This window comes from Mirounga leonina, unplaced genomic scaffold (assembly GCF_011800145.1).
Source record: "Mirounga leonina isolate KUSES-001 unplaced genomic scaffold, KU_Mleo_1.0 Mir_126, whole genome shotgun sequence".
Taxonomy (NCBI): Eukaryota; Metazoa; Chordata; class Mammalia; order Carnivora; family Phocidae; genus Mirounga; species Mirounga leonina.
In genome coordinates, this window is record NW_023270314.1 from 16016431 (window position 1) to 16036926 (window position 20496).

Here is a 20496-nt window from a genome sequence, read left to right on the forward strand (position 1 = left end):
AGCTCTGCTTGGAAGCTGTTTCCTTAGCGCGAATCTGAGATGCCTTGCACAGGATACAGGTGCGAATAGATGCAAAGTGCGTGATTGGGTGAAAATCAGACATGGGGATAAAATATAAACCTTTACCAGTATCAGGTACTATAATCTACTTACTTGGCAGTAGTTTAAAAGCTGTGAGAACTGAGTCCTCGTGAGAGAACACAGTTCCAGCCACTAGCCTCACCGCTCAGCGCCCCGCAGGCCCAAGGCAAGCCCAAGGCAAGCACAGGCTAGCCCAGGCTAGATGTCAGAGCAAGAACTACTGACGTCATGTGAGCGTGACGTCACCAGCACTGACGCAGTCTCACAGGGAGGGGCCTCTCAGCTCACCTCAGAGCGCAGTCAGGTCTGCGGAGCAGCGGGTTGACCGTCTTGCGTTCTGCCCCAAAGGTCCGAATAGTCAGCGCTGCGGGAACGGAAGAGCCGAAGCTGCTCAGGAGCTGAAGACGGGCCACTTCCCTCCTTCCTCGGCCCTTACCGGTGTCCTCTAAGGCCCAGGCGCGGTCCAGGCAGCAGCGCGCTCACGAGCCCGTCGCTTGCGGCGGTCACGCGCACGCACGCTGGTGCGCACGTTCCCTGAGAACCCGGAACTGCGAGGGAGAGCCACGTGGGTGGAGCTGGATCGCAGCTCGCATGGGGGAGTCTATCCCGCTGGCCGCCCCGGTTCCGGTGGAACAGGCGGTGCTGGAGACGTTCTTCTCTCACCTGGGTATCTTCTCTTACGACAAGGCCAAGGACAATGTGGACAAGGAACGAGAGGCCAACAAGAGCGCGGGGGGCAACTGGCTGTCGCTGCTGGCGGCCTTGGCCCACCTGGCCGCGGCCGAGAAGGTCTATCACAGCCTCACCTACCTGGGGCAAAAACTAGGTACCTCCGCCCCGCCCCCCGTGCCCTTTGAGGAGGAAGGAAAGGGGGTGTATTCCCCGATCGGCAGTGGCTTGGGTTCCCTGTCTCACTCCTACCCTCAGGCTCAACTTGGCGCTCCCAGATCTCCTCCCACCGTTCCCTTCCTCCCCTCGGCTTCCACAAACCCCGCCCACCGGCCTGTGCTGTTGATAGATTGGCCGCCGGGGTGGATGCTCTTTTTAGGGCTGTGTCTCAAACCGATGGGTGTATCCATTTTGCTCAGTGCATGGATTGGTGCCATAAATGAAAAGTTAAGCAAACTGTATGTCGTCGCTTTTCTGACAAATGACACTGTGGCCAGAGGAGCAAAACTTGGCAATACAACCTAGTTAGAATTAATGAACACTTTTGTCTGGCCTTTGAAGTTAAGGCCCCTGCGAGTTACAGATGGAGTCCTACCCCTTCTTAGGCCGTCAATAAATATTTAATGGATGAGGAAATAAATGAATACTGGACAGGAAAGGCAAGAAATATGCCTAACACTAGCAAGAGGGGACTTAAGGGGAAAATGGTAAACACTCTTATCATTCCATCTTAAATCTTGCCCCTGAAAATAAGATGCAAGAGCTGATTCAACCGATTTTCACTAGTAGAAACAATTAATGAGTAGATCAGAAGGAAATAAAATATGTGAAAGCCAAGGGCTATGCATATAAAGTATTACTACTTATAATTACCAACAATCAATATGAATCCCAGAGCTTTCGAAGTTAGTATTTTGTCCTATTTTTAGACCCTTTAATTATCAGAAGCACAGGGTCTGGTATGAATGAAGAACACATACGTGCAATAAAGAATAGAAAGGTAAAATTGAGTGCAGATTCCATTTTGATTTTTAGCCCCCAGTTTCTTTATGTTGCCTGAAGGTGGCCATGTACATACTGCCTTCAGTAAACGCCCAAAGGGCAGGGCTTTCCAAGATCTTAACTTTTGCCTTAGCTGTTCAAATAATAACTTGTTGTTTAGTACATTGACTTACTGGCAAAATTGCTCAGATAGAATCACCGTGTGTATTTTTTCCACCCTTTTTTACAGTGGCACTTCTCACAAATTTCCACGTGCTGTGGCAGTGTTGTTATTTCCCTTTCTATAGATTGGCAAATTGTCTATGTGCATTTTTATGGGTAGGTGAGAGGTCTCAAACCAGAATACCTGGCTTTGAACTGTCAGATTGTGTTTTTATCCAGATGATTTATAAAAAAAAAATTGGTGTATGTATTATAATTTAAAAATACTTCGTATATACAGGTGACCCTTGAACAATAGGGGTTTGAACTGCATGGGTCCACTAATAGATGGATTTTTTCCGTTAAATACAGTACAGTACAGTAAATGTATTTTCTCATCCTTCATGATTATCTTAACATTTTCTTTTCTCTAGCTTACTTTACTATATAAGAATACAATATATAATACACATAACATATAGCATACATGTTAATCTACTGTTTTTGTTATCAGTAAGGCCTCCAGTCGACAATAGGCTATTAGTGATTAAGTCTTGGGGGAGTCAAAAGTTATATTCGGATTTTTGACTGTGTTGGGGGAGGTCAGCTCCCCAACACCCCCTCCACCACCCCCTGGCATTATTCAGGGGCCAGCTGTATTTGGAAATGGGGAGGATTCTGGCTATAAAATGAAGGTGGGTAATTTTCTGGCAGTTTTAGTTGTTTCTAGATTCCCCCACCTCATGAAGAATGGTGATTGATCCCAGTGCCATGATTCTTAATTTCTTTAAGCTCATCTATGAGAATTTGATGAAACCCATGGACTTATATGGAAAATATATGTGTAATACAATTTTGCATTTAATTGGAGGTGCTTCAGTTGGATTTCCTAAAGGCTACTGATGGACCCCAGTTTAAAAATCTGTTACTCTAGTTTAAGTTGTATGTGTCTGGTTTTAGGTAAACAGAACTGGCTGCCCTGTGTGTAAGAGCACGTGTGAGATCATCACTGTCTCTGCCTTGGGTTCTGTGCAATGGCCCTTATTATGTAAAGTGATTAGTTCTGCGTGGACCCCCAGCTTGCATGGATGAGCCTGAAGGCTGCACCTTGAAATTGATCCAGGAGCAGTTTACACTATGAAACATGCTCAGGCATGGTTCAGGCTCCCAGGTGATCTGTGACTTCTGAATGAATGTTCTGAGAATTGGCATGTTTAACTTTAATGCCTCATTAACTTATTCACATGTATAGTAAATGTAGGTTCCAGATTTTATTTTATTTTAATTTTTTTTAAAGATTTTATTTATCATTCGAGACACAGAGAGAGAGAGAGCATGAGCAGGGGGAGAGGGAGAGGGAGAAGCAGGCTCCCCGCCGACCCAGGACCCAGACGTGGGGCTCGATCCCAGGACCCAGGGATCATGACCTGAGCTGAAGGCAGACGCCCAACCATCTGAGCCACCCAGGCACCCCGTAGTTTCCAGATTTAAATTTTTTTTTTTTAAGATTTTTATTTATTTATTTGACACAGAGAGGCACAGTGAGAGAGGGAACACAAGCAGGGGGAGGGCCAGAGGGAGAGGGAGAAGCAGGCTTCCCACGGAGCAGGGAGCCCAATGCGGGACTCGATCCCAGGACCCTGGGACTTGACCCGAGCCAAAGGCAGACGCTCAACGACTGAGCCACCCAGGCGCCCCCAGATTTTAAATTTTAACTTTGCATCCTACAGTTTTTTGATACTGGAATGTTTGTGATATCAACATGCTTATGACTTTGTGATTTTTTTTCTTAAAACCTTGTGGAAAAATTTTTGTGTTGCCACTTAAGACATTCCCATGTTCTTCAAATACTTTGCTAATTAGAATGTATTTTTTTTAAAAGCAAAACAAAAAGTTTTATGTGTATTTTTAAACATTTAAAACATGGTCCAAAAAAGTGAGTCTTTTTGACCTCACTCTTGTGACTGGTGTTTTATCAGAGACCTTGGCAGTGAATCCTGATTATAGATGCACGTGTGGGCAAACACTGTAGGCAAAGGACAGACCTGACAGGGAGACTTCTGCTCCTGTATTGGCTCAGTTCTGAAAAACTTTGGGTGGGCCCCTTACCTTGGAGCTTTCTCTTTTCCTCTCAGGGGAGAATATACCTGTTTGGGGAAGGACCAGTGATAAAAATATGCCATCTCAATGCCTTTGGAGGATTTTAGGTCATACTTTCTCCCTTTAGTTTCATCACTGGAGAGTTTCCGCAACTTCTGGTTGCTAGAATTTAGCATGGTAGAAAATGACTTAACTTGAGAACCAATGTTTATAAATTATCATTAACAAGAAGTTGTCGAATAAAATACTCAGACATCTTTCATATTCCTTTAATATACTTATTACTTGAAATTTTATCATGTGAGATGGACTGTTGAAATCTTGAGAAATAATGAGGATTCAATACACAGAAACTTCTGGAAATAATTCAAAATAATCATATTCTGTAAATCCAAAAACTTGTAAAGAGGAAGATGTCTGGTGTCTCTGCTTCTTTGTTTCCCAGTAAGAAGGAAGGCCAGTCCCCACAGGATATTCCTTACAAGGGTAGTCAACAAGTAGGATTGTGCTCCTGAGAGCTTTGAGAAAAGAGACCTGTTTAAAAGAAATGCATTAGTGGTCTCTCCCTTCCTTCTAGTGTCACTTGACTAGTATGTTAGTGTCACTAAACATACTAGTGATTGATGTTTATTGATAAGCTTTTCAGGGTATTCTTTGTATTTATGTGGTGTTTCCACTCCCTTAGATAAGGGTAATCTGATGAAGAAAGGTATTCCTTTTTCACCCAGATTTAAAATTGTCACCAAGGCCACCCTGTTAACAGCAGCAGTGAGTACACAGTTGAGGTCACCTAGCTACCTGTCAAATAGGTAGTTATTCTTTTTTATAGTACATGAAGCTCCCGATTTACCATAGGGTTTTAGAAGTCCAATTAGGCAGTATTTAGAATTTTCTTACATCAGTTATAAATGGAAGGGAAAGGGATTAGTGTTGTGGAATATGCACTTTGCTCCAGGCACATTACATACAAAACGGTATTTCATTTTGCCTTCTTAGCTCTATTACTAGTTTCACGTTAAAAACAACAACTAAGGCTCAAAGTGGCTATGTCATTGGCACACCACACAGCTTGTAAGTTCAGAAGCTGGAATTTGGAACTAAGTCGGTCAGACTTCCAGAGCTTTTAGGGTTTTATTTTTAAGTAATACGTACACCCAGTGTGGGGCTTGAACTCACAACCCCGAGATCAAGAGTCGCACCCTCCACTGACTGAGCCAACCAGGCGCCCTATAGATTTTGCATGGGACTCTTGTTACCTACCTAACCTAAGAGATTTTTTTCCCTAAACGTGGACACAGAGATCTATTTATTCCATACTGTTACTTCACAAAATCTGCAAGGTTAGACTGAAGATAGGCAGGGAAGGGAGGGCAAACCCTTCAGGGTACAATCCTGGGTGGGATGTGAATGCTGGGGTCAATCCAACTGCACCACATGGTTTTCGCTGCTATTAGTAGGAGAAATGATTTGAATGCTAGTTACTTTGTTTAGGCATTATATTGAAGAAAACATTTTTAAGTAATGATAGTTTGTGGAGTAAGTAGGGTGACCAATCTTCTAGGTTTGCCCAGGGCCAGGGGGGTTCCCAGGACGTGGGACTAAGTCTAGTTTTCCAAGAAGCCAGGCTGTCGGTGCCAAAACCTAGAAAGTCCTGGGTAGACTGGGACAAGGTGGTCACAGTAGTAGGAAAGGATCTAAGATTCATTTCTTAAAAGGATATTTTACAAATGCCTTGATAAATAATTTTCACTCCCAATTGATGTGTTTAGAATAGTAATAAGTTTATTCATGAAAGCATTCTGTGTATACCAACAGAAAATTTAAACTGTCATCCACCTCTGAGGTTTTTATTTATTTCTAAGAATTACTGTTTTAAACCTGCCCTGTTTCTTCTCATTCTCCTAATGTCTTGCCTGTGACCCTTTATTTAGTGGGGTGCAGAATTGCTTAAGAAAACATCTACGAAGCTGGCTCTATAATTATTAGAAATAGAGTTGATCATGTATTAATACAGAGTAAGGAAATGATGTCTATGCCCCTTGATCCTTTTTAACTGTTGAAAGGGATGTATTTGGTCTTTTTTTTTTTTTTTTAAGTAGGGTCCCTCCCCAACATGGTTTTGAACTCATGAACCTGAGATCAAGAGTCACATGCTCTACCCACGGAGCCAGCCAGGCGCCCTGGTCTTTTTTTTTTTTTTTTTTTTTTTTTTTTTATTTCCTTTGGAACCCCTGTGTTACAGCAACAGTTATTTATAATTGCTTCCTGCTCTTACCCATTCACAGCGTGGTGCTTATTTTGTTATAACCTATAGTGTCAACCTTGTCAAGAGTACTAAAGATTTCTGGGTGCCTGACTGGCTCATTTGGAGGAGCGTGCGACTCTTGATCTTAGGGTCGTGAGTTCAAGCCCCATGTTGGGCGTAGAGCTTACTTTAAAAAAAAAAAAAGTACTACAGATTTCCTTTTTTTTTTTTAAGACTTTATTTATTTGACACAGAGAGAGACAGCGAGGGAGGGAACACAAGCAGGGGGAGCGGGAGAGGGAGAAGCAGGCTCCCGGCTGAGCAGGGAGCCTGATGCGGGGCTCATGACCTGGGCCGAAGGCAGACGCTTAACGACTGAGCCACCCAGGCGCCCCTACAGATTTCCTTTTTTCCCCTGGGATCCCAGTAGTCTGTGTTCTTGTGTAAGGGAGATATATATATATGTGTATTTTCCATTTTCTGGTATGGCTTAAAAGATAAGATTCAAAGGAAAATGCAACTCTAATGCAGAAATAAAATTTTCTGATTTATCAGGAATAACAACAGTGTTTTCCAATTGGGTATTCTCTTTTGTTTTAAATATATGTATGGGGAAGAAGGGCTATTTAGATCCAGGCTGATATCACCATCTAGGTCAATTATCCTCTGAAAGAAATGCGAATCCTCATTGAAATGGGGTAGGGGAGAATCGATGCCTGGCTAAGGAAATCATACAGAGGTCTGCTGCTGCACTAATGACTTGCACCAGGAATTCATTTCTTATTCCTCAGTGAAATTATGAATCACAAAATATTTAAATTCCAGTCGTAGGAATCAGAGAATATGGTAGTTGGTGATAACTCCCTGAGCTCGGCAGGCTCCACTCCTTTCCTTTTGGAGGCTGGGAGGTGTTTTGTCTTTCTGGTTTCTCTCCCTTACTTGTCACGTGCTTATGTCATTTGCCTCCCAGGGGGCCAGTCCTTCTTCAGCAGGAAGGATTCCATCCGAACCATCTATACGTCCCTGCACAACGAGCTGAAGAAGGTGGTGACTGGCCGCGGCGCCCTGGGCGGGACCGCCCCGCACGTGGAGGAACTGCTTTCCCACCTGTCAGAGCAGCTCTGCTTCTTCGTTCAGGCCCGCATGGAGATCGCAGACTTCTACGAGAAGATGTACGCCCTCAGCCCGCAGAAGTTCATCAACGCTGAGGAGCTCGTTGGCCTTTTGGACGCCATCCTCAAGAAATACAGCTCCAGGTGAGTGTAGGTGAGGAGGGCGGGAGGGACACACACTGCAGCCTCTCACTCCCACGCACACGGGCTCCCTCCCGCGCGCTTATGAAGAAAATCTAGGATGACGTGCCTGCGAAGGGGAGAAATCGTCACTCTACATTTTGTACGTATTAATTAAGCAGCAGGTACACATGAGGTACCTTCTCGGGGCCTCATTAACACCACGCTGGGTGGACACTTCTCCAAGCAACAGCCAGAGACCAATGAAGTGTCCTTAAACGATGTATTATAACTGATTTTGCTGCTTCTGAAAGAGTTCACACAAGGGGAGAAGTGTATGTAAAAAAAAAATATATATATATATATTTTTTTACAAACCATTATTCAAATAAACGTCCCTTTCAAAGTAATCACCTTGGTGAGTTATCCACTTAGTCCTCAGATGTAACCATTACTTATCATGTGTTGGAAACTTCTTCATAATCACTTTCGGGGCCTGTGGCATAGTTCTGGGTTTGTTTTAAACTTTCTTAGTGGAGACAGGCATCTGTGCTTTTGAGGAGGGCATACTTAAATTTTTTTAATAGTCAAAAGGCTATTTGTAGCCAATTTAATTAAAAAAAAAAGATGTTGATCAGCTGGAAAACTTGTATTTGAAGGAAATTGCTCCTATTACTTGGAAAAAAAATGAGCCTGGCTATAATGTATTGCTCGCTTCCTGAGCCAAAAAACAATATGAAAGGAATTTGAGAAGCATTGCGTGTTATTGTTCAGCTGTAGAAAGGAATGAAGTATTGATACATGCTACAACATGCATGAACCTTGAATAATTATGCTGTGTGAAAGAAACCAGTCACAAAAGATCACATATAGTTATCATTCCAGTTGTAGGAAATGTCCAGAATAGGCAAAGTCATAAACATAGAACATAGATTACAAATTACAGACACAGAAAATGATTGTCAGGGTCTAGGGGGGAAGGTGAGAATGGGGAGTGACTGCTAATGGATACGGGGTTCCTTTTTGGGGGGTCATGAGACTGTTCTAAAATTAGATAGTGGTGATGGTTGCACAACTCTGACTATACTAAAACCATTGCATTCTATACCTTAAAAAAGTATACTTTATGTATATGATTTAAGTAGTAAAGCTATTATTAAAAAAAAGAAATAAAGCTGTGCAATGAACACACAAACATCCTTCCCCTGGACTCATATTATTAAAATGTTGTCATGTTTGCTTTATCTCTCTCTGTATACAATTTTATCCCCCCCTCCTTGCATTGTTTGGACATCAGATGCAAACATCATGACAGTCTACCCTCAAATACTCAGATTGTATCTTCGAAGAACTATACAAAACTGTAGCATAGTTTTCTCACTCAGGAAATTTAGCACTGATTTTTTTCTATCATCAGCAGTATTCAGATTTCCCCAGTTGTCTCCAAAATGTCCTCTGTGTTATTTTTTATTGTCATGTATTTTCTGTTTTTATGATATATTCTAAATTTTTGTTTTATCTATTTTAGTAGGTAATACATTAATATGGCTCAAAATTTATAAAGTATGAAAGAATACATAGTGAAAAGTGCCCGTTCTTTATCTACTTAATTCCTTTCCTAAGAGGCGATGAATGTTGTTAGCAAGTTCTTCCTATCATTCTTGAGAGATAGTCTGTACATACACATTTTAAACAAATTTTACATGTTCACAAATTTTCTGTTTGGAACTATTTTATTTCTTCCTCATTTTTTTAAATAAAATAATTTTTTGAAATCCAAAAGCAAAAATACAGTTGGAGATACGACTCTCAAAGGGAAGAGATCTCATGTGGTGATTCCCAAGTGCTAACGTGAAAGTGGTTTGCTGAACCATTTGGGAAGCTTAAAAGAAAGAACCATACTTGCCCCCTGCCCCTGCCCTGCCCTGCCCTTCTTCCCCGAGAGGGTAAGATTTAGTGATTCTCGATTGGGTGCCCAGAAACCTGTATGTTTTAAAAGTTCCCTGTGATATTGAAAATAGTCTCCGTGAAAAAATTGTTTGGATAAATAAGAGAAAGGTGCCAACACTGGGAAAGACTAGGTATTGAACCTTAAACGGTGTGTGTATGCATGTGCGTGTGTATGTCTCGTAGGAATGATTATTACTATTTAACTATTTTCATTTTTATTTGATTAGATTTGTGATCTATCCTTTTTGCACCTTCTTTGAAACATCCCACTTCCCAGACCTTTGAGGATTTCTTTCATTTCCTGCAAAAGCCCAGCTTTCATTCTTGAAGCTTTTAGGGTACTTGGCTGTACCAGGTACTGAGTGGACACCGATGGAATCTGATGGAGCCAGGGGGGCAGTATCACCCAAGGTCAAGGTGTTTTCATCTGTCTCTATTTTCCACCCATGCTGCCTTTATCTAATTAATAGGGAATTACTGATTATAGATACATCCAACCCTAAAAATTATCTTAATTAGAAACTTTGGGTTAATTTGAACATAAATTCCTTAGTTAACAAATTCTGAAAAGTTGAAATTCTGTATAATATGTTGATTTTGGGGGAGAAGTGGAATTATTTTAGGTATAAATTAACATACTTTGCCTTTTGCCAGGATAATATCCTTTTTTCTGTAGATCTTTCTCCTCCTCTTCTTCCTCCTCCTCCTCCTCTTCTTCCTCTTCCTCTCCTTCTCCTTCTTCCTCTTTTCCTCTTCTTCCTCTTCTTCTTCTTCCTTTTGATTTGGCATCTGTGCTATATCAAACATTTCTTTCATGGTTCCAGTGTTTAGAGAAGTAATTCATATTTTGTATTCTATTGTATTGAAAGAGTTAATCCTTTTCCCAAAGGACCCAGTTGATCTTTCAGGAAATATTTATTTGCCCCAGTATATCCGATCCATGTCAGAATGCTTCTAAAATATTGTGTGAATCTTTCATCTTTCAAACGATGAAATGCTTTTGTATTAAAAAATTAACAAGCGTGATGTATAACGTGGAGTCTAGACCTGTGGCCCTGATGTGAGATGCAGATTCTATGTGAGTTATTGTAAGGCCCAGTCTGCTTTCATGGGAAGCATGTTTTGTTTTTGTCCTTTGGAAGCCAGTTGTGTTCAGAGTAGAACAGTATTAAAGGTTTCCTCTTTTGGCAAACTGATTACATTATTAAGCAAATGTAAATTATTGCTTACAAACCACAGTCATTGTGATGCTGCATTTCAAATTGAATAATTAACATTAATCATACAAGTTTTTATTGTGTGCCCTTAGAAGGAAGAATGTGAATTTAGCTCATACAGGATCAGGATGTCTACTATTCCTTGAATACTTTTGAGGAGACGTAGAACTTGGGTTTTGTTTTGTTTTTTTCCCCAAGGAAGCATCAATGGAACATTTTTTGATTCTGTAGAATTCATTTTGAATTTACATACCTCTTTTGTACAGTGGGCATAAAAGAAGATTCTGGGGGCGCCTGGGTGGCTCAGTCGTTAAGTGTCTGCCTTCGGCTCAGGTCATGATCCCAGGGTCCTGGGATCAAGCCCTGCATCGGGCTCCCTGCTCTGCGGGAGGCCTGCTTCTCCCTCTCTCACTCGCCCTGCTTGTGTTCCCTCTCTCGCTATCTCTCTCTCTGTCAAATAAATAAATTTAAAAAAAAATCTTAAAAAAAAAAAAAGATTCTGGTTAATTTTTCTATTTCATAGTTAAAGCTGGAAGATGGGTTATAAATGCAAAATATTTACTCTCCTAAGTCAAGAGTATAATTTTAAGAAGTAATTCTTTTAAAGAACAGAGCAAGTATTTATTCGTTCCAGACAGCTTTTAAAAATCCCTCTGTTGGGGGTGCCAGGGTGGCTCAGTCAGTTAAGCATAGGACCCTTGGTTTCAGCTCAGGTTGTGATCTCACAACCGGGTTCTAAGATTGACCCTGCCCACATCAGGCTCTGCACTCAGCATGAGTCTGCTTACGACTCTTCCTCTCCCTCTGCCCCTCCCCGCTGTGTGGGGGCACATGCATACGCGCTCTCTCTCTCTCTCAAATAAATAAATAAATCTTTAAAAAAAATTCCTCTCATGGGCAATAATATACCATTAAGTGACTTATATCCTTTAACCATGATTTTACAGATAGATTTTAAAGAACTTTTCTGTTTTTTTTTTAAAGATTTTACTTTGAAGTAATCTCTACACCCAACGTGAGGCTCAAACTTACAGCTCTGAGACCAAGAGTCGCACTCTCCACCGACTGAGCCAGCCAGGCACCCCAAAGGACATTTTTAAAAATTGAGTTACAGTGAAGTTTCTGTTTGCATTTTAGGGATCACAGTTTTTTGATCTGAATGCTTCAGATGACAGGGTTCTCACCAAGGGCTTAAATTTCTGGCCCTTTTTTTTTTTTTTTTTTAAAGATTTTATTTATTCATTTGAGACACAGATACAGAGATTTCTGGGTTTTTTTTAGGCCTTGTGCCCTTTTTCCTTCAAGAAAAGATTTGTGATGATAAGTGAAATTAACAGTTAGTTGTGTGTGTATAGTTCAACAAGGTGAATTTTCGCCCACTGAAAATTTCATAAGCAGAACCAACAATAGTGTCATTTCTATGGGACACAGTCTACTCTAGCATTCAGCTTATCTCAGTCTTAACAGTGAGGGCTGAAGGCCTTCTGTGATCTTGCCCCAGCCTATCTTTTCAAATTTATCTAAGGCCCATCAAATGCTTTAAATTGTACCCAAACTCTTTGTAAAAAGGAAGAAGCTTCAAAGAGAAAATTTTGAGGATTTTAAGCAGATGCCAAAAAACAATCCATAATCTAATGTGTTCCCCATAAGTATTTGCCATTTCCTACTTTGGTTCATTATTTGTTTTGCCTAGAATGTCCTTAAACTCGGAGGGGAGGAAAAATACCTTTTCTTCTACCTTTCTAAATTCTCAACGGGGGGCCCTTTAACAAAAGACAAATTACCAAGAGAAAAACATACCAGTGTATTTAATGTAAGTTTTACATGTCAGGGGAGCCTTCATAAAATAAAGAAGCTGTTAAATCTGTGTTTTTATGGTAGATTTTGTTAAAAAACAAAATTCAGCTGAGTCCATTTGAAGATGTAAGAGTTGTGGGAAAATGTGCTAGGATGAAAAAGGGTCTGAGCTAAAGCTCAGGGAAGCAAAAGGCCTGTTCTTTCAGATTCCTCTCTGTGTCCCTTGTGTTTGGAGATAAGGATGCTCCCTTCCTTAGAGTAGGGGGAAAGGCACGTCTCACTTGAGGGTTTTATGACCTGCTTCAGAGGAGGATCAGGAAGTCTTTCCTGTACATATTTCTCAAATTTATTCAACTTAGGGGGCGCCTGGGCGGGTCAATTGGTTAAGTGGCTGCCTTCGGCTCGGGTTAGGGTCCCTGGGTCCTGGGATCAAGCCCCATATGGGGCTCCTGGCTCAGAGGGGAGCCTGCTTCTCCCTCTGCCTCTCCCCCTGTTCATGCTCTCTCTCTCTGTATCTCTGTGTCTCAAATGAATAAATAAAATCTTAAACAAAACAAAACAAAAAGAATGGGGCCAGAAATTTAAGCCCTTACCTTTACACAGCTGAACCTTAGCTGCTCTTGAAGTTGCATGGCTCGATTCAAATTCTGTCTCCCTTATGGCCTGCATAATCTTTCAACCAAAAGAAATTGCTCCTTTTCTAAAATCTTATTTTATTTTGTACTTCTCATAAGAGATGTGTTTACTTCCAACTTGTATCCATTATAAGTACCTCCTACCTTGGGAAGTCTCTATAAGGCAAACCTTTGGCTAATGCATCTTTATATCTTCAATGTATTTGTATCTAAAAACTAGTAAAAATTTTATTTATTTATTTTTTAAAAGATTTTATTTATTTGACAGAGACAGAGATAGCGAGAGCAGGAACACAAGCAGGGGGAGTGGGAGAGGGAGAAGCAGGCTTCCCACCAAGCAGGGAGCCCAATGTGGGACTCGATCCCAGGACCCTGGGATCATGACCTGAGCTGAAGGCAGACGCTTAATGACTGAGCCACCCAGGCACCCCTAAAAACTAGTAAAAATTTTAAATGAGAAGAGACGATAGTTTTTTTTATTATGGTAAAGTATACATAACGTAAAATTTACCATTTTTAAGAGTATAATTCTGTGGCATTTAGTATATTCACATTGTGCTACAGATTTGTTTTTAATTGTTTTAATCTGACTTCTAACATGAATGGGACCTGGATACTTCTTTCGGAAGGAACTCCTTGATGTGGATTTGTGAAGGAGAGAGTTCTCTCTCTCTCTCCCCCCCCCCCCTTTCTTCTGGCTTTTTTTAGAGCAGATGTTCTCTGCAAATAGTTGTCAATTTATTCTGTATTCAGACTCTTTCAAGCTTGCTGCCATAGTTGAGGTGTGTATTTTTGGATTACAACAATTTAACAGATCCCCCTATAGTGTGAGTTGTAAATGGGTATGAGGCACAGAGCAGAATGGAAATGGGGAAATGATACATCATAATGCTAATCGCAAAGTCTTGGCAGAATAACATTAACATGAATTTTTAGCTCTTTTTAAGGATGAAAAATAGCTTCGACATTCACATTCATCCTAATAAATGTTGAACATTTAAACACTTTTAGTATATGTTTATGGAAGAGCTTGCTCAGAATTCTTTCTGAAGATTTGTACAGAGAATTCATGTTCTTTCAAGGAGAATGTTGGATATAAATGATGATTTCCAATGAAGCAGAAAAATAACTTAGAGTATTGTTATTTGTGGTAGAATTTTCTTCAATCTTATACCGTTTTCCTGTTATTGAAAGTCTTACTTGGGGCGCCTGGGTGGCTCAGTTGGTTAAACGACTGCCTTCGGCTCAGGTCATGATCCTGGAGTCCCTGGATCGAGTCCTGCATCGGGCTCCCTGCTCGGCAGGGAGTCTGCTTCTCCCTCTCCCGCTCCCCCCTCTTGTGCTCTCTCTCTCTCTCACTCTCTCTCTCAAAAAAAAAAAAAAAAAAAAAAAAAATTCTTAAAAAAAAAAAAAAGAAAGTCTTACTGTGTTCCAAGTTCCTTGGCAAATTTTCTTGATACCCATCATTATAGAATCTTATGATGCTTTGTAGTCATTAAGTGTCAAAGAGCCTAAAGGCTAAGGTGGTAGGAGCATTTCTTACAAGTCACAGATTGTGAACCATGCTATAGTGAAGTTGTGTGTGTGCATGTGTATTAGACTTTCTTAATGTTTATTTCAAAGCATGTAATGTCTGAAGAGTCCAAATTAATTAATTAAGCGCATGAGCTAGAGGATTTGAAATCTAGTTTATCTTTCTGATTCTTTTTTTTAAGATTTATTTATTTTAGAGAGACAGTGCGAGAGACAGCAAGTAGAGGGAGGTGTAGAGGGAGAGAATCTTCAAGCAGACTCCCTGCCGAGCACGAAGTCTGGTGTGAGGCTCCATGTCACGACCCTGAGAGCGTGACCTGAGCCGAAATCAAGAGGTGGACACTTAACTGACTGAGCCACCCAGGCACCCCTATCTTTCTGATTCTTTGAATGTATTATTAGACTGAGACCCTCCACCCATGTTTTAGCTTCCCTCTCTTGAAGGATATTGAAGGTAAAATGCTGGTAATAGAAAAAAAATGTGTGGTCATGTGAGTAACTATATCCTTATCACATGATAATGAGTTTCTATCTTATAGTATCTAACCTAGTATGGGCTCTCTAATTAGTGTTTAATAATCCCTCTAATTAATGTTTAAATGGATTTTTTAACTCCAGCTATATTTGTGATGTTTTTTTTTCTTAACTTTTTCATTGATAACCAGCATTTTCCGCTTCAGCGGGGGCCAAAACAGCCATATGAGAAGATTCTGTCTTATTGACAGTGAAACAAGTAATTTACATGGATTCAGACCTGTAAATCAAATCCTGTGGTGCCTGGGGCATAAGATATGATCAGTAAATGCTAGATCTTGCCCACATATTCAAAATAGGGTCACTTGCAGATGCTTCGGGTCTTTGGGAAGAGTATAAGGGCCTGGTATTGGCTCCTTGAGAAGGAGGGTGCACAGGCCAGGCAGACACTCAAACTCCCCGGGCATTTCTCACAAGAAGCAGCAGCCTAGGCAAGAAAGCTCTAAGTGGTCCAGACAGGGAGGACTCTCCTTAGCCATTGTTACAGAATTTCATTTCGATCACAAACAACAGAATCAATGAGGCAGAAAGTAGGATTCAAATCTTAACATAGTTGGTTGCCATGTTTCCTGAATCTCTCCTGAATCTCTAGTATGTGCCATATGTTCTAGAGATAAAGGAGCGAAGGGAATAGGCAGCTTTTACTTTTCCTCAGGGAGGAGCTCAAAGCAAAGGTGACCATATGTCCCAGTTTGTCGGACAAATTATGTGATGAAGCTACTCAAGTGGAAGACAGGTATTAAGAAACTAGAGGATACGATTGGGGTCACCTGACTTAGTCTGGAGGCAAACAGAGAAGACATCTCTAAGGAAATGACTCTGAAGGGGAGACTTGAAACATCAGAAAGAACTTGCTCTCGCTCGCCTCAGGGTCTCTGCACTTGGTCTTTCCCCCCCTCTCCCTGGAAGGGAGGCACTCCCACATCCGTTCCCCTCCTGCTACCCAATATTACTGCTACCAGCGAATTAGAAAAGATGTTTTACAAATAGCAGGTAGCAATCCATGAGTCATAGAATTAATTTAGTGAGTAGTAATCCAATTTAAAACATAAATGTTGAAATGTTAGATTTTTGTTATTTAGCTCCCATTTTGTTTTTTAATTGCGATTAAATATGCAGAAAATTTGGGAGCTAGGATTGAATAAAGGCTTGCCTTATGGAGTTACTATGGAGTTACCATAATACTTTGTGGAGTTACTATGAACGATAAATAAGTTTACGGGTGTTACATACACATTTAAGAGATGTTTTAGTGACTTTTTTTTTTTTACCTCTGCCTTTTTAGGAGCACATCTTGAAAAAAAGATGCCTTGTTTGGTTGATTATGTTAGTCATACAATTCCCCAAATAAATAAAATAGGCTCGGAAAAAAGTACAGCTAATTTAATTTCTTTGTATTTGAAAAGAAGTTAGCCGCTACTCTCATTTTTTGTTTAAACGTCAGGCGGTTTCCATAGGAGGATATGATGCTGATATAATTCTGAGATGGTGAAGTTATGTCAGAACAACTTTTTATTTATTTTTAAGTGTATTTTATTTTTTAAATAAATAAATAATTTATTAATTAATACTCCACACTAGGCATGGGGCCTACTATGGGGCTTGAGCTTATGACCCTGAGATCAAGAGCTGACCTGAGATCAAGAGTCGGACACTTAACTGACTGAGCCACCCAGATGCCGCAGAACAACTTTATAAATGAATCGACATGGAGCCCTTCAGTCTTTCTTTTCCCTGCCCCCAATGTAATATTATTCATCTGGCCACAGTGTGCTGTTTTGAGGGTAGGAAATGTCCACGTGGAGTAACATTTCCACTTATTTCTATTAATTTCCCTTCCCCTCTAGATTTCACCACCCCATCCTCAGCCCTTTGGAAAGCAGTTTCCAGCTGGAAGTGGACGTCCTGAGTCATCTCCTGAAGGCCCAGGCTCAGGTCTCAGAGTGGAAGTTCCTCCCGTCTCTGGTGAACTTGCACAGTGCTCACACCAAGCTGCAGACTTGGGGCCAGATCTTTGAAAAGCAGCGGGAGACCAAGAAACATCTGTTTGGAGGGCAGTCTCAGAAGGCCGTTCAGCCCCCACATCTTTTCCTCTGGCTGATGAAACTCAAAAACATGCTTCTTGCCAAGTTTAGCTTTTACTTTCACGAGGCACTGAGCCGACAAACGACTGCTTCAGAAATGAAAACGTTGACTGCGAAAGCCAACCCAGACTTTTTTGGAAAGATTTCCAGCTTCATCAGGAAGTATGATGCTGCCAATGTGTCCTTAATCTTTGACAACCGAGGTTCTGAGAGCTTTCAGGGTCACGGCTATCACCACCCCCATTCCTACAGAGAGGCCCCTAAGGGAGTGGACCAGTATCCAGCCGTGGTGTCTCTGCCCAGCGACAGGCCCGTCATGCACTGGCCCAATGTCATCATGATCATGACAGACCGCATGTCCGAACTGAACAGCTTGGAAAAGGTGGTCCACTTCTATGATGACAAAGTTCAGAGCACCTACTTCCTAACCCGCCCGGAACCTCATTTTACCATTGTTGTCATTTTTGAATCAAAGAAATCTGAAAGAGACTCCCACTTTATTTCCTTCCTCAATGAGCTCTCACTTGCCCTTAAGAACCCCAAAGTTTTTGCGAGTCTGAAGCCTGGCGCCAAAGGCTAGCAGGTGGTTTGTGTGAAAGGTTTGCAAGACTGGGAAGTTTGTTCCTAATTGCTCTAATGATCTGCTGTGGTCTGTGATTAGAGTTTCCATCCATTCATGCTTCTTTCAGAGCTAAATTAAAGACAAATCCTCCCTAATTGTGTCACACACTTTATAAGCAATTAAGGCCAATTGAATTAAGTATCCAAAGAGTAATCTAGGAAGTGATCATGGCTACTGGGTCTCTCCATGGTACAGCAGAGTACCTGCAGTATTTTCTCCTATTTTCCTGTGTTTCATGTAGACTGAATATTTATTGGCCTTTGGTTGTTCTTTCCACCTGTTTTATATTGTTCTAAACTTTGTTTTAATGCAATTCCAAATGCCTTCTCTTTTCCCCTCCTTCCAGGACCAGTAAATGGGATAAGATATTAAATGGCCTTTTCAGAATCAAGGACTGTATGTTTTTTATCTCATAAATTAGCAAATTAACATGAAATTAGTTTTATGATTCTCATCAACAAATTGATATTTTGGATGGGTTCTTTGGGTGTAGGTGTGGGTGATCTACACACCTAACTGCATTTGTGTTTACCGTTATAAAGTATGAATTTTTCACTCTGTTTGAAAGTTAGTATGAGCCATAATGTGAGCTTTCTTCACTCTTTGGCATATTATCTACTTGGCTTTCTGTTTATCACCTTTCTGCTGAGAGGTATGTTCACGTTTGGCTCCACTCCCTGCTTATTCTTAGGCTGCAAAAGCATGTAGTCTTCGTTTTTCAGCCACTTTTAGACATTCGTGTGACTTAGCCTGCTTTTATAATATCAAAATGTTGGTCTCAATACATTGTACTTGCTAAAAATCAATTGTGCATTCAAAAGACCTCTTCATAGTTGAGTAATCAGATCAGTACTTAATTTAAGCACATCTGAACTTGGGTTTCAGGACTGCCTTCTCCAGATTATTCTTAGAAGCAGTGATTCCTCATAACACATGCTGCCTTTTCCTTCGGTAGGTGTTCATGGGGAAGTAGATGGACCCATGAAGGCCTGATAGGCTGTGAACTTCACTTCTAGATTATTGATTCAGAATAAAAATAAGCCACAAAGAATCATTGCGTTGTTACTATTTGATAGTTCCTTCAACGCCTGGATGCTTGGTCTGGTTTCTCATGATTGCACAGAGCCAGGGTTTTCCTGGTCTGCCCCAGCAGGTGAGCTGGCCGTGGGCAGAGTCACTCCCAGCCTGTGCCCGGAGACCTGCCCACCGCAGGCAGGACTACATGCTGGGAGGAACTAGTAGCCTATTTTATATTTCTTTTCTTTCTTTCTTTATTAAAACAAAAGTCACCTATGTAAAAAGCCAGTTTGCTTTAAATAGAAAGTAGTGATTTACTTCTGCATTTTATTCACTCAGGTTCTATAAAAATCTGAACATTGAACTTATATAAAACATTGAAAACAATTAGAACTAAAAAGTCAAATCATTTTTCTTCCCTTTTGTGTTTTGCCAAGAAGCTAAAAAATATTCCTTGGTGTTCATGGATTATTTTTTTTCCTAGATAAAACCACCATTAGCCTTAATGATGTGGTCTCCCATGTACCTAAAAGAAATATGCTTCAGTGGAACATGGAAGAAGAGTGTAAATAAAGCTTATATATAATATTAATTTTTTTTATTTTTTTTTTAAGATTTTATTTATTTGAGGAGAGAGAATGAGAGACAGAGAGCAGGAGAGGGAGGAGGGTCAGAGGGAGAAGCAGACTCCCTGCCGAGCAGGGAGCCCGATGTGGGACTCGATCCCGGGACTCCAGGATCATGACCTGAGCCAAAAGCAGTCGCTTAACCAACTGAGCCACCCAGGCGCTCGCTTATATATAATATTTAAATAACCCAGTCCTTGTCTAGAACATATTTTAAATGTATATTTATTTTTAAACATATTTTGGTTCAAGCCAAGAAACAAAATGATTCTACTCTGAGATTTGTCCTTCAGTAATGAAATGATCTGTAAAGTCTGTGTTTTGCTAATTGGAAGAGTAAATCTGCATATTTTCTGCAGACTGTTTACTTTGAAATTGTTTCTAAACCACAGCTTGATCAGTTTTTATGTGTAACCAGGAGTGTGGTCAACACTTACTGAGTTTGCCAACAAGTCCATGAAGGAGTGTTCACTTGAGGATGCTGTTTGGACTCAGGGTGAACGTTCACAGCTCTGTCCTCTTGGGTCCAACCTGGTATCTGACAACATCATTTTAGGGAGTGTGTGAAAATACAGTCGTCCCCCCTTATCTGCAGTTTTGCTTACCTCGGTTTCAGTTATCCGCGGTCACCACAGTCTGGAAGCTGAAAGCCGGGGCTCCTCCTCACGAATCACCAGGAGGTCAGTTGTAGCCTCTTGCTACATTACAATGCCTGTGTCATTCCTGTCACTTCATCTTGCTGTGTCAGCACTGGATCATCTCCCGTCATCCCAGGAAGGGTGAGTACTGTGCAAGAAGAGATTTTGAGAGAGAGACACCACATTCACATACCTCGGATTACAGTATAGTGTTACAATTGTTCTGATTTATTATTAGTTACTGTTAATTTCTTATTGTGCCTAATTTATAAATGACACTTTATCATAAGTATGTGTGTATAGGAAAAATCATAGTATATACAGAGCTTGGTACTATGCAGTTTCAGGCACCCGTTGGTTGTCTTGAGCATAC

At 40.9% G+C, this 20496-nt stretch overlaps 1 protein-coding gene across 1 annotated transcript; it reads left to right on the top strand.

Moving 5' to 3' along the window:
- The first annotated feature begins 672 nt into the window (after window positions 1–672).
- CUNH12orf66 (chromosome unknown C12orf66 homolog) lies at window positions 673–18229 on the top strand. The gene is made up of 3 exons (XM_035002237.1): window positions 673–907; window positions 7209–7494; window positions 16984–18229. Exons 1-3 carry the CDS (start codon window positions 673–675, stop codon window positions 17798–17800), a joined length of 1338 nt encoding a protein of 445 aa, XP_034858128.1. The 3' UTR covers window positions 17801–18229.
- Window positions 18230–20496: the final 2267 nt, after the last annotated feature.